The sequence below is a fragment of the Equus caballus genome, chromosome 26, assembly GCF_041296265.1.
Source record: "Equus caballus isolate H_3958 breed thoroughbred chromosome 26, TB-T2T, whole genome shotgun sequence".
Lineage (NCBI taxonomy): Eukaryota > Metazoa > Chordata > Mammalia > Perissodactyla > Equidae > Equus > Equus caballus.
The window spans coordinates 48,773,073-48,789,795 of NC_091709.1; the positions used below are offsets into that span (position 1 = coordinate 48,773,073).

The window sequence follows — 16,723 nt, forward strand, 5'->3', positions numbered from 1 at the left end:
TTTACAACATATTTTATGCATAAAGTTTACTAATTTTTAATGTAATTGACTTTAACAATTCTTTTATTGCTTTTGCTCTTTATGTCTTATTAAGAAATTCTTCCCTATCCTGAGGTCATAAAAATGTCCTCCTATATTTTCTTCTAAAACTCCAAAAGTTTCCCTTTCTTAATTATCTACTCCATTTAGAATTTATTTTAGTGTATGATAAGATGGAGACCCATTTTTTTTTTTTGTGAGGAAGATTGGCCCTGAGCTAACAGCCATGCCAGTCTTCCTCCACTTTGTATGTGGGTCACTGCCACAGCATGGCTTGATGAGCAATGTGTAGGTCCACGTCCAGGAGCCGAACCCATGAAGCCCAGGCCACCAAAGTGTAGCGTGAACTTAACCACTATGCCACCAGGCCAGCTCCTGGATACCCAGTTTTATTGTCTTCCATATAGATAACCAATCATTTTAGCCCCAGTTATTGAACGACCTATCTTTTCCTGACAGTTCTAATCCCCTTCATCACGTTTCCATAGATGCCATAGTCTGTTTCTGGGATCCTGCTCTGTTCCTTTGGCCTATGTGACTGCCTCTGCACCAACACCACAGCCTCCTTATTGTTATGCTTTATGGAAGGCTTGATAGCCAATATGGCAAGCATGGCCCCTTGTTCTTCTTTATGATTAGATATCTTGGCTAATCTTGGCCCTTCACCTGCCTTATACATTTTTGAAGCAACTTTTCAAGTTCTATGAGAAACTTGCAATTTTGACTGGAATTGCACTGAATCCTTAGGTCAGCTAGGAAATACTGATACTTTATAATACTGAGTTTTGCAGTCAGAGCTGGAGTGAGAGCTGTCCTGGACTTTCACAGGCCTCGTGTTCAGAGCTGAGTCTTAGACTCCAGCTCCTATATCACTGGGTTTCCTGCAGCAACCTGTGGGCCTAGCACAGCTGCAGGAATCAGAGCTCATCAAATGGCAAAGATGGAAAGTCCTTCAGAGGATTCATGGGTGCCTGGGTGCCCAAGGCATCTCCATCCGTGGTCCAGTCACCTCTTCTATATTGAGCAGCCATTATTGAGAATGAGAGATGGACCCAGCTCCACTGCTGAGTCTTCCAAATCTCCCTTGGAAATTCTAGACAATCCCAGGCAACCCCATCCTCCCTGTGTTCCTCACCCATGATTAGCTCAGGCACAAGCACATGACCCATCTTGGGTCAGAGGAAGGTAACTGCTGGGAACTTCTAGGGGGAATTTTACTTGCTCTTCAGAGAGAGGCAAAGGAAAGAAGGACAGTCTCTCCTGTGCTGCATGTTGAAGCTGTGGTATGGCCTCTGGAACTGCCACCTGTCTGGAGTGAAGCGAACACACTGCAAAGGGCAGCACCAAGGATCAACCAAGCTCCAGCAACACTGGGTTACCCCACAGCCTCCTCGACTCACTGGGCTTCTACTTAGTGGGCCCCTGCCCTAGTGGTTTGCCAGACAGAGTCAGGTTTTCTGTTCATGCCATCTGACAGTACCCCCTCTGACAATCCCCAAAAGAGAACCCCAAATTCCCTCTGAGAAACCCCCTACCCCACTCTCAGCCCATGTACCTGGTGGAAGACCCCAAGCTCAAGGAGTGGTGCCCATGACCTTGGCTAAGCCGGGGGCATATTTCCAATTCATAAAAGTCCTGGAGGGGAACCGAATGCAGCCTCTCCCAGGTCAATATGTACAAATCTTGCAGCAATGGAGGTTGTTTTTATGCCACAGTCTTTGGACTTTCCTTTGAGTTCTGATACAAGAAGATCCTTCCATTTCTCTAGCTGGCCTGAGCCTGGTACATTAGGGGGTGGTGTGTGCCACACCCCAGAAAAGGGTGAGCAAGTACAGCACAGTCTCTCCAGCACCCATGACTACTGTTTATGACCTCACAAGCCTGCTCAGTCTCTCCCCTTTCACTCTGCCCCACATCCCAGCCCTGGGCAATCAAGCACTTAGCCTCCCCAGCGTGTGCCTGGGTCATCAGGTGGCCCTTCAGTCCTCTTCATCAGTCAACAGCAGCACTCTCACAGCACAGGCACAGTCTGAATTATGGTAGTTGTAAAAAAAATGTTCCAGGAACTCTCTCTGGTGTCCTGAAGGACAATCATCAAATTATTTTCCAATCAGACTCAGTAGAAGGAAGAACACAGTTTAGTCATCTGATCCCACAAGTCAGGTTAGTTTTCACATACACATTTGCCTCAACTCATGCTTGGCACAGACCACAGATACAAAGAAATCAGAGAGGCTGCACTCACCAAAGATGAGTTAGACCTGTAACTGTAAACACACACATGTACACACATTTGCTATCTGCTTTAACATGCTGAATCATGAATCACGTCAGTAAGAGGTTATGTTATTGGACATGTAACACACATTTTCTGTTTCTGAATAAAGAATAATAATATTTTGCTGAGGGCCTGGGTTATATTTGACTAAATGTTATTATTTCCAAGATGTTAATTAAGCCAAGTGTAGTCTTCATTATACTGTACACCCCAATTATTAGGAAGACTGATTTTGTTCCTTTGAATGATTAATCACTCCGGCACAATTTAACTGCATAGAAGGTATTGATAATGGCTTTGTGCTTCACCTACTGGGAATCCTGTAACTTGTGGGACAAGAGTGCAATTCACAGGAGACGGAAGGCTTTTGAGCAATATGAGCACATTCTGCGGAGGCAAAGGACAAATCCACAACTTGGACGTCACCCTGGGCAGTCACACAGCTGGCTGTTCACAATATTAGCCAGGAGCCTCATTCTTGAAAAGCACTTGGGGTTGCATACTTTTTAAATAAGTTTATATGCTTGTGGTTATTTTTGACTTGTTTGGATACAGACTGGGACAGGGTGTGACTGGTGCACTGAGACTTTGTGAGCCTGGCTTCCTAGCCTGGGTGTTGCCTAGCACCTCTGCACTCCCATCTTCCCTGCCCTCCATGTCCCCTGGAAGGCCAGCTGCCCAAAGAACCTAGCTCACTGGAGCTTGCTGACCTCCAAGTGGTTGAAATGCACATATCCATCTGCCTCCTCAACATCCTTACTTTATGTGAGCACGAGTCTCTGGGAAAGGCAGGACTGTTTAGGGAAGCTGGGTTAGGGTCAGTGTCTTCTGCTTCTCAAGACTGTTGTATTTTGGAACGTCTGCCAAGGAGATGTCAATGAGTCAACAAACACTTTCTTAAAAATGTAAGTGCTTCAGGGAGGAGTGAGGGCCCATCAGCCTTTCCCATCTTTGTGGATTCCATTCAGTTAGGTGCTCACCTAGCACCTCCTCTCATTTTGATTTCTCACCCAGATGTGAGATGTGAGGGGAGGCGGTGAGGGGCATGGCAGTGATTGGGGCAACAGGAGGGAAGAAGGGCTCCAGACAAAGGAAGAGGGAGAGGCCACAGGGAGCAGGTACAGAGGGCCCCATGCCCAAGCTTAGCATGACTGAAGTTTCTCCTGAGGATCACCCCATGCCTGGAGGTAGGACAGAGGCTCTCTCCCTCTCCACCCTCCCAATCCATGGGCTCCGGGCCCCAAAGACCAGCCCAGCATCATCACGTGTTAAATAGATTTTTGTGCACTGGTCCCTATAAAACATTTTCTGGGGCAAGTTCTGAACAATCCATGTTCAGATGGATGTGATGGACCCCACTCACCTGTTACCTGGAGATTACTGCTCCTAGCAGTGTTGCGGGTGGGGATGGCTGTTAGTGGGTTCCAGTGAAACCTCCCTCCCAGCGTTATGTCCCTGAGCACCCTCCACTTTGATTCTCGGCTCCGCCATATGACTTCGCTTGATCAGTTTCCTTAGCAGAGGGATTTGTCGTCTTGGAGCATGCTGTAGCCAGAGAATCCTGGTCTCTTACTGCAGAGTACACAGGAGAGAACCAAGGAGCCCTGGTTGACAACTAGCACACATGTGAGTGAGGCCATTTCAGACCCACAAGCCCCAGCTGAGCTGCCAGATGACCACAGCCACATGAACGACACAGGCAACCCCAGCAGAAGAACCACCCATATCGCAGAATCACGAGCAAACAGATGATTGTTATTTTAATCCACTAAGTTTTGGGGTGATTTGTTACTCAGCCATACTACTGAAAGACCAGACATATCGGTGTGAGTTGTGTATTGACTGTTGCTGTTTCATTAGAGTCCATAGGGGTAACCAAACAACATGGAGAAACAGGATGTGCTTGATAATTGTTACACATGTGGCATGGGCCCCGCACTTCACTTGGAAGTTTTGAGTAGTTTTATAAAGCTCGTGACACAGCTGAAAGTACCATAGAAGGACAGCTCTGCACGTCAAGGCTGGCCTCAGCGTTCAAGTGCACGCACTGTTTTGTGATTAAAGTGTTTCCTTTGGACAGAGAAAACATAACGAGTGCTCCAAGCAGACCATTGTCTACTGGGACATGACGCTGACCATGCACAGCTTCTACATGAGGTCAGAGGATTTCATCTTACCTCACAATGGGAGGCTGTCTTTTCTGGTTTATTGAGTGTTGGTGAATATTTTTGCGTTTGTTTTCTCCCATTTGTCAGGCTGCAGGGCCTTCGGTGATGTCTCAGTGTTTTGGGTCCAAGGGTCCAAGGTGGAGACTTCTCACGCACAAAACGACACCATCAACAACCAACGGATCTGATGCTGTGTGAAGTGAGCATGATGGCTTCCCTCCTACTCCCTGTATGCGCAGGTCACACAGTTTCTGGTAAGTGGTGGTGGTAGAAAAGGTGGTGTCAGAAGGGTCCTCCCATAGGGCTCTGCACTGGCAGGCCCCCTGGCCCTTCTGCGCCTTAGTTCTGTGGTTTCTTCATCTGCTCATTCACTTGTTCATACATACAACAGACATTCATTAAGCACTTACTGTGTGCCTGGTTCTGGGTGACAGTGGTGAGCAGGTCAGATGGTGGAGGCATACTTGATGACATCTGAAGTCCATTTCAGCTCCTAAACAATGAGTTCTGTGTTCAAAGCTACAGGAGTAAGTGGAACTACTGCCTAAGCCTCGACCGTTCTGAATCCTGTAGGGAAGGAGAAGCAGCAGCCCATGAGACTCGCAAACCTCTCTCCTTTGGCTCTGCTGTGAGACTGAGGCCCCAGGCACCCTGTGTCTCAAGGCTGTACCTCTCTCTGGATCTTCCATCCATGGCATCCTCACGCCTTCCTCTCAGACAGGATACCTTTCCTCCTGCACATAGTCTCCACAGAGGACCCACTTATCCTGTACCTAAGACACTGGGTACAGGCTGAGCCTCTTTCAGGGGTCCAGAATGAAGGGCCACATATCCCTTCTCCATGTCAGCATGTCCCTGTGCTGTGAGAACCGTGCGTCTGGATGGCCCTGATCTCAAACAGATTGTTTGACACTGATCCTCAGCCCTGAGCTTGGAAATGTGGTTGCCAAACCACAGGGCTCTGAGGCCCCTTCCAGGCAAATTTCGGGACGTCCAGGGGATTGTATGCTCATGGTGTCCCTTTCCTCTTAATGGTTTTGTGACTCAGAAGTTACTTTTTAAGCAAAGAGAATTCTGTATGCTTCTTGAGTATAAAGGGCACAGAACGAAATAAAGGCAAAAAACATCTTTGGGATCCAGAGAATAAGCTTTCAGATATGTGAGTTCATACACATAGAAAAAAGTTAAAACCAAGCAATATGAAAGTTTAAGATCCTTCAATTCCAGGGAAAATGTCAGTAGTTAAGGCCCCAGATCACCTCGGCACACATGGGGTGCAAAGTGTGACACTGCTTTTCTAAGTCAGAATTTGGAGGAAAACGTGCTTCCTTTTGGGCATGGAGTCCTGGGTGCCATGGTGCTGGGAACTGTGGTTTGGTAACACTGCTGTCAGGAAAATGGGAAACATTGGGTTTGAACAAAATTATAGAAGACGGGGTTAGTCCAAGGACTCTGAAATTGATACTTGTTTATAGAAGGTGGAAGTTCAAGGCTTGAATCAGGAATCTATTTACTTTGGTTTCAGATATAAGTCTAACAAATTTGATCTTCTGATTTTCTAACCTATAACAGATGGAGAACAAAAAATTGGAAAGGGATGTGAGCTCAGGGCCCCCAGAGAAGGGAGGCTGAGAGCCCAGAAGTGAGGATTGACAGTGTCACAATGAGAAAGGGGTGGAAAACCCAGAAGAAGCTTTGTGTGTGTGGGGAGCTTCAGATGCAGCTCCATGGGGCAGCTGGGTTCAGGGAAACTGCTCTGCATTCCCGCTGAGCCCTGAGGCATCCCTGCCACGTGAGGACCTGTATCAGCAGACACTGCTGAGGCGCATCTGCTCCTCGGTGGGTCACAGTCCTGCGGGGGTGACTTCCATTGGAATCTGCATTTAAGGAAGGAAGTTATGGTTATCTGAAGAATCCACATGCCTGGAGGTCCTTGTCCCCCCACAACACCTGGCAAATGAGCAGTGCTTGTGCGGTAACCTGCACATGGGCCACGAAGTGGTGCCAGGAGGGGAGAGCACATGGGGATCAGAGCAGAGCAGCAGAGGGCGCCAAGTTAAAAACACCTATGACCAATTCAAGCTCTGGGCGTCCAAGGCTAATTACATGCAGGTGTCCAGGTGGTTCAGTGACGGTCCAGGAGACCAAGGGGGAACAGATGGCAGCTGGAGGGCCCACAGGTTATAACCAGGGTCCTCCCAGGGGTAAGGCCATTCCTGCCATCACCACTGGCCTCACTTGACCAACACTGACAGCGACCTGCTACCTTTGCAAAATCCCTCCATGTGTCCCCACAACAACTCTGTGCCCAGGCCTGGCTTGGCCGCTGATCCCCTCCTACGCTGGCCAGCTGGGCTGAAGCCCTATCCCATCAAGATTTGCCGGCAGCTCTGCACTTGATCAGTGAGGTGGAGTGCCCCTCCCTGCTGCCCCCAGGTGCCCGTGGCCCCACTTGCCAACACCTACCTGGAGCTGGAGGTCATGGCTGCTCTGCATGGATGCAGGTGGCCAGGCAGGGTCAGGAGGGCAGTGAGGCAGGGTGGTGCTGGGTTGCCCCTGCAGTCTGCTCACAGCACTTGGGGCTGGGATAGCCAGTCTGTCCTTGCTCTGCCTTGTGGGCTCAGCTGGGCTGTCGCTGTGGCTGCTGCCAGTGCCTGGAGAGCTGTCCTTGGAGTCAGGGGTGGGAAAGGGGCTAAGCTGTGGGGCCTCTGGAATGGCGTCTCTTAGGCGGCCACCTGGGTGCTGGACACTTGGCGCCCGTCCTCTCACCCACCTGTAAGTTTCCTGGGTCTGCAGCCCCATCGGTACCTACCGCTCTTGCTTGGCAGCTGGGCTGGGGTCTGCACCATAAGAGCCTGGTATAACCAAGGGTTCCTGTAGAAGCGCCCGGGGAGGACAGGCAGGGCTCCCTGTGAGCTGGCTTCCCCTCAGGGAGTGGGGTGGGTGCTCTCGACTCCCAGGTGTGTCCTCTGGTGTACCCGGTGCCCCTTGCACAGATGGGGGCCGACCCCTGCACAAACTGGGAGGAAGGTCACGGGCTGGCCCTTCCCATGAAAGACAGGGGTCAGCCACAGTTGAACACGGGTGGCTGAAGGAGTCAGGATGGGTCTGCCCTGCTCCCTGCCCTGACCCCCACTCCATGGGGACCACTACTGGCTGGCCCTGGATGGGGGAATCCCAAATGCTGACAAAGTGACGAGTGCCACATGGGTTGACACAGGAGGTGGGGTCTGAGGTGATCAAAGGCCTCTGACACTGACCGCCGTGTCTGAGTGTCCAGGGCATGGATTCTTTGCAAAAATCTAGAACACCAGGGCCTGGCTGAGCCAGGTGTCCAGGGACATTTTCTTCCAAAGAGAGTGAAGGTGTGTGGTTTGGCGGAAACACCTGAGCAGGCTGGCTGGGACTCGAGGCCTTAGGCAGTGGGCCGAGGTAAAATATTGCTGGATTCTGGCATATCTCCAAATCCACAGGTGCTGCCTGGCTGTGCTGAAGCTGCCTCTGTGGGGGGGCTCTGGAGTGTGGGGCCAGAGATGGGAAAATGCTGAGGATGTGCTTGAAGGTAGCTGGGCACTGTGCTTGTGTCCTGAGGGGAAGTTACTTCCCTGGCTGGCTGCGCTCGGCCCAGAGAAGACTGTGGCCTCAGGGTCTGTGGAGCAGTTGTGCCGGCGAGTGAGGGCAAGCCCACATCCCCTCTGCCAAGAAAAAATGCCTCCTTCTTGCTATGGGGGCCCCTTCTCTGGCTGGGAGGCAGCAGGCAGCAGTTCTGAGGCCCTGCAGAGTCTGAGTCAGCCCTGAGAAGGTCCTCTTCCCACAGATGCTGGTCAAGGTCGGCGACCCCCAGGTGCTGGAGAGTGGAGCAGAGATCGGGCTGTTCTTCCATGTCCTTCTCCAGCAGGGTCTCGATGAGGGTCAAGAGGGAGCTGTCTTCCTCTTGCTCTTTCTCCTCCTTGTCCTCACATCTGTCATGAGACCCCCACCTCTCCAAGGGTGAGCCTTGAGGGGTGGGAGTGATGCAGGACAAGTACATGGGTTCATCTTGCTGCATCGTGGCTCCAAGGAGAGAGCCCTGGTACACAGGGCCCTGGCCAGTGGCAGGGCCATTCCTTGCCTTGGTCCTATTCCTGGCTGGGAGAGTGGTCAGGGGGCCTGAGGGGCTGCTCTCATACAGGATGGCCTCCCCTGTGGTGAAGGTGAATGGCAGCTGCGGGCCCGCTTGTGCAGGTGGTCCTCCCCCTCCGCATTCCTGAGGTTAAGGAAACACAAGACCAAATGTGACGATGGGGATATGAACAAGAAAGGGGTCTCCTGGCCAGCGGACAGTAGTGGCCAAGTTACCGAACAAGTGAGCAAGGGGGCAGGACATCATCTGTTCTGGTTTTTCCATCCAAGGAAGAACAAGCCATAAGATTGAATTTGCTTCTTGTATCTTTTGGAGAATGAAATCTTGGTCAATGCTTTCTATCTTGGATTCTGTAATAGTCTCAGAGGAAACTGCTTATTTGTGGGATGAGTATTCCAAAAATCCATGTAGAAATTCCCTAAACTTCAAGTTTATTTCGAAAAGAAAAAATCATTACACAAATATGACATATGCAACCGCTTTTCACTGGGGAAGACAATTTCTCCCTTCCATCCTCTTCTTCCCTTCCAAAAGACATATGGGACATGGCTGCTGTAGGGCTGCTGCCACAGTCACGTGAGACCAGGCTCAGCAAGGGGATAACCTTCCGTCTCTGGCCTGACTTCACTTGGAATCCCACATTTGGTTTGGAGCCCCACAAAGGAAAACTGACTGAACCAAAATAGAGTGTCTTTGGCAGAAGCTGACCAGGACGGTGTGGGCACAGGAAACCCTATCACTAGAGGGACCTTTAGAGAAGTTGGTATCTCACCCAAAGATCTCTGATCATACCCTTTGTCTTTAAGACTATTTTGATATTAATACAGCCACTCTGGCTTTCTTATGCTTACTGTTTGTATTATATATCTTTTTTACATCAGATTACTTTCAACCTGTTTGTGTCATTATTTTAAAATGTATCTCTTGTAGAAGGCATACTGTTGACTGCTGCTTTCTTATCCATTCTGACAATCTGTATCTTTTAATTGGAGCATTTTATTCATTAACATTTAATGGAATTATTGATATGGCTGGATTTGGGTCTTCTATATTACTATTCACTTTCTGTTTGTCCCCTCTGTTTTTCTGTTTCTCTGTTCATCCCTTTCTTGCCTAGATACATGCATTTTTTAAAGAAATTTATTTTAATTTACATACTGGATTTTTTGCTGTATCTTTTGCATTTTTTTAATGGTTGCTCTAGGAATTACAATATACACTCTTAACATTTCAACGTCTACTTACAATTAGTACTGTGCCACTCTTACATAAAACATAAGCACCTTGCAACTGTATAGTCTATGTACTGCCAATAACCATCCTTTATACTAGAGTTGTCATATATATCACATCCATGTTATAAATCTCACACTATGTGATATTTTTGGCTTTAAGCAGTTACATGTATTTTGTAAAAAGGGAGAAATATAACCTTTTATATTTATCCACATGTTTACCATCTCCCACCCTCTCCATTCCTTTTTCAAGGTTCAAGGTTTTAGTGGATATCATTGCCTTTACCTTAACAAATTTCTTTTAGCATTTCTTGTAGTGCAGGCCTATTGGCAACAAATTCTTAGCCTTTTAAAAGTGAAAATGTCTTTATTTGCTATCACTTTTGAAGGATATGTTTACTGTCCACAGACTTCAGAGTTGAAAATTTTTTTTTTAAAGATTTTATTTTTTTTCCTTTTTCTCCCCAAAGCCCCCTGGTACATAGTTGTATATTCTTCTTTGTGGGTCCTTCTAGTTGTGGCATGTGGGACGCTGCCTCAGCGTGGTTTGATGAGCAGTGCCATGTCCGTGCCCAGGATTCGAACCAACGAAACACTGGGCCGCCTGCAGCGGAGGACGCAGACTTAACCACTTGGCCACGGGGCCAGGCCCCAGAGTTGAAAATTTTTAAAAGCACTTTAAAGATATTATTCTAATGTCTTCTGATCTCCATTGTTTCTGACAAGAAGTCCACAATAATTTGAATCACTGTTCCCTATATGTAAACACTTTTTCTCTTAGATTGCTTTCAAAGTTTTCTCTTTATCTTCGGTGTTCAACAGTCTGACCAAAATACGCCTTGGTGTGGTTTCTTTTTGTATTTATTCTGTTTGGAATTTGCTGAGGTTCTTGGAGTTATAACTTTCAGCAAATTGGGAAACTTTCTGGTTATTATTTCTTGATATATATATATATATATATTTTTTTTTTTTTTTCCTACCCACTCTCTCTGTTCTCTTTCTGGGATTTCATTTACCTGTATGTCAGTTCCACAGATCTCTGAGGCTGTTTCTTTCTTTTTTCAATCTTTTTCTTCTGTTTGTTTTTCAGATTGAATAACTCTATTATCTCGCTTCAACTTCACAAACTCTCCTGTCATCTCCAATCTGTTGTTAAATCCACCCAGTGAATTTTTTATTTTAGATACTGTTCCAAATGTTCTGTTTTTTATAGTTTCTATTTTTCTACTGAGAGTTCTTATCTTTTCACCCATCATAAGCATATTTTCTTTAATGTCCATGTGTGTAATTATAAAATTCTTATCCAATATCTGGGTCATCTTAGGGCTGGTTTCCATTGATTGCCTTTACTTTTGAGACTTTCTTGTTGGTTTTTTTCTTCTTCTTCTTCTCTCCAAAGCCCCCAGGTATATCGTTGTATATTCTAGTTGTGAGCGCCTCTGGTTGTGCATCTTGTCTCTTTATATATCAAGTAATTTTGGAAATTTTTGAATCTTTGACCAAATGACAAGTAATTTTGGATTTTACCCTGGAGATTGTGATGATACATTGTAGATTTGGATTCTATCATGTTTCTCCAAAGGTCACTGATGTTTTGTTTTGTTTAACTTGACTGGACTGAAAATGCAAATTCTATTTCCCTTGTGAGGAATGACAGCTAAAACCTCTGTTTAGCTCATCTGGCCTTAGGTTGGCTGCTTGGATTACATCCCACACCTGCATGGTTCAGGGGTCAGCAGAGATTTGGATTGAGTTTACTCGTAGAGTTTGAGGGCTCCTTCTCTCTGGCTCTCTCTCTAGAAGAGAGAAGTAAAAAAATAGTTTTCATTTCTTAATCTTGCAGCTGCTGCAATTACTCCAATCTCTGTTCTTGTGTCATTAAGACCACGAGTTTTCTGCATATTTAGCTGCCCAGAACCAAGTGCAGTCTTCCCTCAGACTAAAAGCAGTAAAACCCAGGAAACTCACCCAATGCCATTCCCTTCTTTTAAGCGTTTATTTTCCAGTGACTCTGGTTAGTTTTTTAATATTTTGTCCAGAAGTTTTACTTATTGTTTTCATAGTGTTACTTAATGGGAGAGTTGATGCAAAAAGAGCAACTTCACCATTACCAGCAGCAGAACTGGTAACAGTTTCAGGAAAATTTAACACAATGAGAATCAAATCTGGATAAATTTTCATAGTAAAAGTTATGAGGTACTCTCCCAAGCTCCCCATCCTCCCAATGCCTAATCTGTTGCCATAACCTCACTTACTGGTTTGTCTTGTCCTCATGGATTTGAAATGCCTCTTTAATTGAACAATAAATTTTCCATATGCTCACCTAGATCTGTTTCTTGACAGCCTACCTAGTCATTGCTCTGTCTATCTGATGCTAGGACAACTCTGTCCTAAAGTCAGTGTTGCATTAAGCCTGGCCGGAGAATAATTTGGTAAGACTTTTTTGTTTCTTTTTGAGGAAGATTGGTCCTGAGCTAACATCAGTGCCTATCTTCCTCTACTTTATATGTGGGACGCCTGCCACAGCATGGCTTGCCAAGCGGTGCCATGTCCACACCTGGGATCCAAACTGGTGAACCCTGGGCCACCGAAGTGGAACGTGCGCACTTAACCACTGCGCCACCGGGCTGGCCCCTGGTATGACCTTTCTGGTAAGCAATTTGACAACAGTATGAAGGGCCTTTGAAATGTTTTAACCCTTTGACTTAAAAATTTCACTCTTGAGAATCCTTCTAAGGAAATAAGAATAGAGGCCAGACATTTAGATACAAAAATATTCATCACAATGTCTTCATAATAAAAAAAAATCTCCCAAATTTTAATATTTAATGTAAGGCTATGATGTATTCATACAGGAGTATATACAGTCATAAAAATATTTATGGATACTTTGACATGAGAAATTGCTTTCAATTTATTTTTATGTGGAAAAACTAGAATATAAAAGTATATGTAGGATATGATTTGAAGTATAAAACTTAAATATGTGTCAAAACATATCTGACAGAAATACATCAGTATATTGACAATAATTTTCTCTGAGTGGTAGAAAGAACAGCTGATTTTTACTTCACTTTTGCAATGTTTTTCATTTTCTAAGTTTTCCACAATGGGCAGGTATTACTCTTGCCCTCAATGAAACAAACATTAACCAACAAAACCACTGGTTCCTAAATGTCTTGCCTAGTGAATGGACAGAATAAGACAGCTGATAAGAGCCAAAGAAAAGGCACGAAAAGCCCTTTTATTTTTATAAGGTAGCAAACAGGTATATTTATGAGGTGCTTTTCTGAGGCCAGGGTGGAATCAAGCTGAGAATCCAAGTTGTTTGACACAGCTTTATAATTTCCCCATCATCTAAGTATACTCAGAAGGTTGCAGGCTGAAAAGGCAGGGAAGTTTGTTATGTGCATATTTTGGCATTACTGGATCTGTGGTCACTCTTCAGAATACGGCACTAATGAGGCCTGGGCCAGATAACTTATCTGAGCTCATTCATCATTCCCTGCATCCACAATCCTGACCATCCATCTTACACACACACACATGCTGCAGACCCAAATGAGCTCTGGCCATTCAGGGCCGCAGGATAGAAGAGAACGTTTGGTGGTTTTACATGCTGGTAATGTAAAAATAGCTAACAATAATTAGACTCTTCCTGTTTGTATGCACATTACAGTTTACAAAGTTGTAGACTGACAAGAAAGTGGACCTGAAGGTTTAAACATGAAACCTTGGTCTTATGCAAGTGAGTGCAGACTCTCTGTTACCCAGGAAGTGTCATGGGAGGGTAACCAGCCTGCCCCACTGAGAAGAGCCTACAGAGTGATGGCTTTCATTCTTGTTGCCCCAAAAGGGCACAGAGCCACAGCAGAGGCAAGTAAGCAAGAAGTGGGGAAGGCGGGCTGAAGGAATGGCACTTCTGAGAGGCACATAGATCTCTGCAAAGTGCAAGGGAGGACAGTCACTTCCGTTGTATAGTTGATGGAAGACTCTATATACAGAATTCAAATTCTGGGCAAATGGAGTCTGGGAATTCTCTGCTAGTTTTCAGGGCCTCAACACCAGCAGCCATTCTGGCACAGGCCTGAGGAGGCGTGAGGATGAAAATCTGTGAACCAGGAGCATGACAAGAAAGCCCATCTGGGGGAGCGGAAGCCCATGAAGGCTGCCTTGGGGATCCTCTGAGGAAGACAAGGGGCTGTGTTCACGCTTGGATAACGGCTCAGCAGAGAGGTGGGGCGGGCTCATTACAACACCCAAAGCCAGGCGTGGGTTCTTGTGGGTTCCTGCGCTGGACTCTGCCTTCCACACTCGGACAAGGCCGACTTAACCCGGCTGGTTCCTGTGCACACTCATCCCTCACAACGACCCCCAAAGGAGTCTCCCTACTCTACAGTTGGAGAAACTGAGGCCCATGGGGATTAGGCCTCTCCCGAAGGTCAAACAGCTGGGGACGAGCTGCCACCAAGGCTCAGCCACAGAGAACGCAGTCGAACTCCCAAAGCAGACGGCTCACGGTGGGAGAAAGATGGCGCCGGGACCACAGGCGGCTAACTTCCGGCCCCTATTTGTGTCGGGCCCTCACTTCCGGCTCTTACTTCTGTCCCACCCTCACTGCCGGCCCTTATTTACGTTGCTCCCACACGGCCCATCCTCATTTGTGTCGGGCCCTTATGTACAGCGGGGGCTGTATTTACGCCTTGTTTCACGATTACTCACGTACACAGGACCCTCACTTACGTTAGGGCTCGCTGTCGGGCGACGATGCAGTCGGGCTGGCCGCTGCGGAACACCAGGCGGGCGTTGGACTGCACCCACAGCCAGCCGGCCTGCTTGGTGAGCAGCCGGAACACCGTGAGCCCGCTCTCGCCCGTCCTCATCACTGCAGAGCGAGAGGGTGCTCCCATCACACCTGTGCTCCCTCCAACCCTCTGGAACCAGCCCTCCAGGAGGCAGGGGGCGGGTCCAGAGCCCCAGAGATGTGTGCGAGGATTTCCCCCACCTCCCATGGGGCAGGGTTGGGCCCCAGGGTCTTGCCGAACTCACTCCGCACATGGTTCTCCGCACGGTACATCATGTCGGCCACGTGGATGAACTGGTAGCCCGATCCCCTCCTGCAGAGTTCGCTCTCCGTGTAACCCAGGACCACCTTGCCTCTGTGTAGAGGAGACACGCACACCCTTATCTTACAGCCTCACAGTGATGCCAAAAGGAACAAAGAGTTGATGAGGATTATTTTAGGCTGGTTACTTTTAAAAACTGCAGATGAGTAGGAGGCTCTGAGGAGTGGAATTTGCTTGCCCTTTGATGAGAGACATTTGCATTTGTGAAGGAAGTCTCCATCTGTGGGCGGTGTCTCCCTCTCTGCACCAGGAGGAAGGGGGGATGACCTTATCTCTAGAAACTCTTAATGGGGACGGCAAGGACTTAAGTCTTGTTTATTGTGCTTGTCTGGTAACCTCATGTAGCTGACTCCCCCCACCACCAACAATCCTCCTTTGTCTTTAGCTGAAGATAATATTTAAGGTGGTGGATTCTGGCATTTACTTAATCTGGTTTGATTCTTATCTAAAAGTTATAAGACCACCCAATAACCAGACCCCACCTGCACTATCATTTTAACAACTTTTTTACATATTCTTTCCTTTGTCTTGTAAAGAGATAACTCACATACCTATGCCTTAAATTTAGCCATACTCTCAACCCATGTTCACAGCAGCAGCTCTGACTGCCCATGGGTCCTGTCCCCATGCAGCAGCAGCAGCAGCAGCTCCTCCTGCCCTTGGGTCCTGTCCCCACACAGCAGCTCTGACTGCCCATGGGTCCTGTCCCCATGCTATTTCACACTATTCTCTAAATAAAAGAGCACTACTGCCAGACCTTGAGAGTCCAAGAAATCTTTCTTTCGACTCCTTGGCTCACCAACCCCGCATCATTTCCTGCTGTCTGACATTACACAACTCATTTGGACAATTGTTCTTGCCTTGCCTTTGGTCTTAGACTCAGGATTTGGGCCATAGCCAATCTTGGAGCACTCTTGAGTCCCTTGGAGTCATGAACTTCTGTTCAGAGGGATATACCTGGAATCACAGGCTATTGGTGTGAAATCCAATTCGTGTTTTGTTTGGAAAAGAAATGTTTTGTTTTGGAGGTCCAGGATGGTGAGTGGCTGGCAAGGTGTTGCAATAGCAAACAGGGTGAGTTGAGGAGACACGAGGATGCCATCTTCTGACCTATTGTTCTTTCCAGGGAGGAGTCTAAGATGGCCATGGAAGTTCAACTCCTAGAAAAAGCAGACCCCAAATGTAATAAGCAGAGAAAAGAGAAGAGGATGTTAAGTAGCTAAAACAGTGAACATAACTTCTCCATTATGGGACTCAGAGGGTACAGTATCCTCCTTGGAGTCGAACAGGCAGGACTTCCCCTCTCACCCCTAGAGCATAGGTGTGCACAGGCCTGGAGGTTTCTCATTCTTCTACCCTGCCCATGAGGCCCTGATCACTTTTCATGGCTCCTCAGTCCTCCCTGGGGGCCCTAACCCACACCCCACAGAGCTTCAGAGTGTACTGTTAATTGAGCTGTGAGAGGATATACAAGTCCAGGAATTGGTAGGCACTGTTAGCTGATTTTGGTGATAGTGAAGAAGGTGGATGTTCACATCCTGAGTTCACCAAGGACCCTCCACTTAGGGCTGTACCAGAGGTAACAGGTATAACTAAATCCCAAGGAAACATATCCCAAGTCTTAACCAGGCAGAAGAAGGTTCAAAAGACAACTTGATCTTTAACAGTCTAACGCTCTGAAATGGCTGTGAGCTGAAGGCCAGAGGGCCCTTCTTGGGATGGTAAGGAAGCCTGGCCCAACTCTTGGGCAGTGT

The 16,723-nt window shown here is 47.2% G+C and overlaps 1 protein-coding gene across 1 annotated transcript in view; it reads right to left on the minus strand.

Moving 5' to 3' along the window:
* Window positions 1–4,051: 4,051 nt before the first annotated feature.
* The window catches only part of LOC100054611 (aryl hydrocarbon receptor-like), a 61,136-nt gene continuing 48,464 nt past the window's right edge, over window positions 4,052–16,723 (minus strand). The window contains 6 exon segments of the mRNA XM_023630381.2: window positions 4,052–6,362; window positions 6,952–8,694; window positions 8,697–8,731; window positions 14,587–14,728; window positions 14,893–15,002; window positions 15,927–16,129. Of these exon segments, the coding sequence (XP_023486149.1) occupies window positions 7,901–8,694; window positions 8,697–8,731; window positions 14,587–14,728; window positions 14,893–15,002; window positions 15,927–16,129 (1,284 nt within the window). The 3' untranslated portion in view covers window positions 4,052–6,362; window positions 6,952–7,900.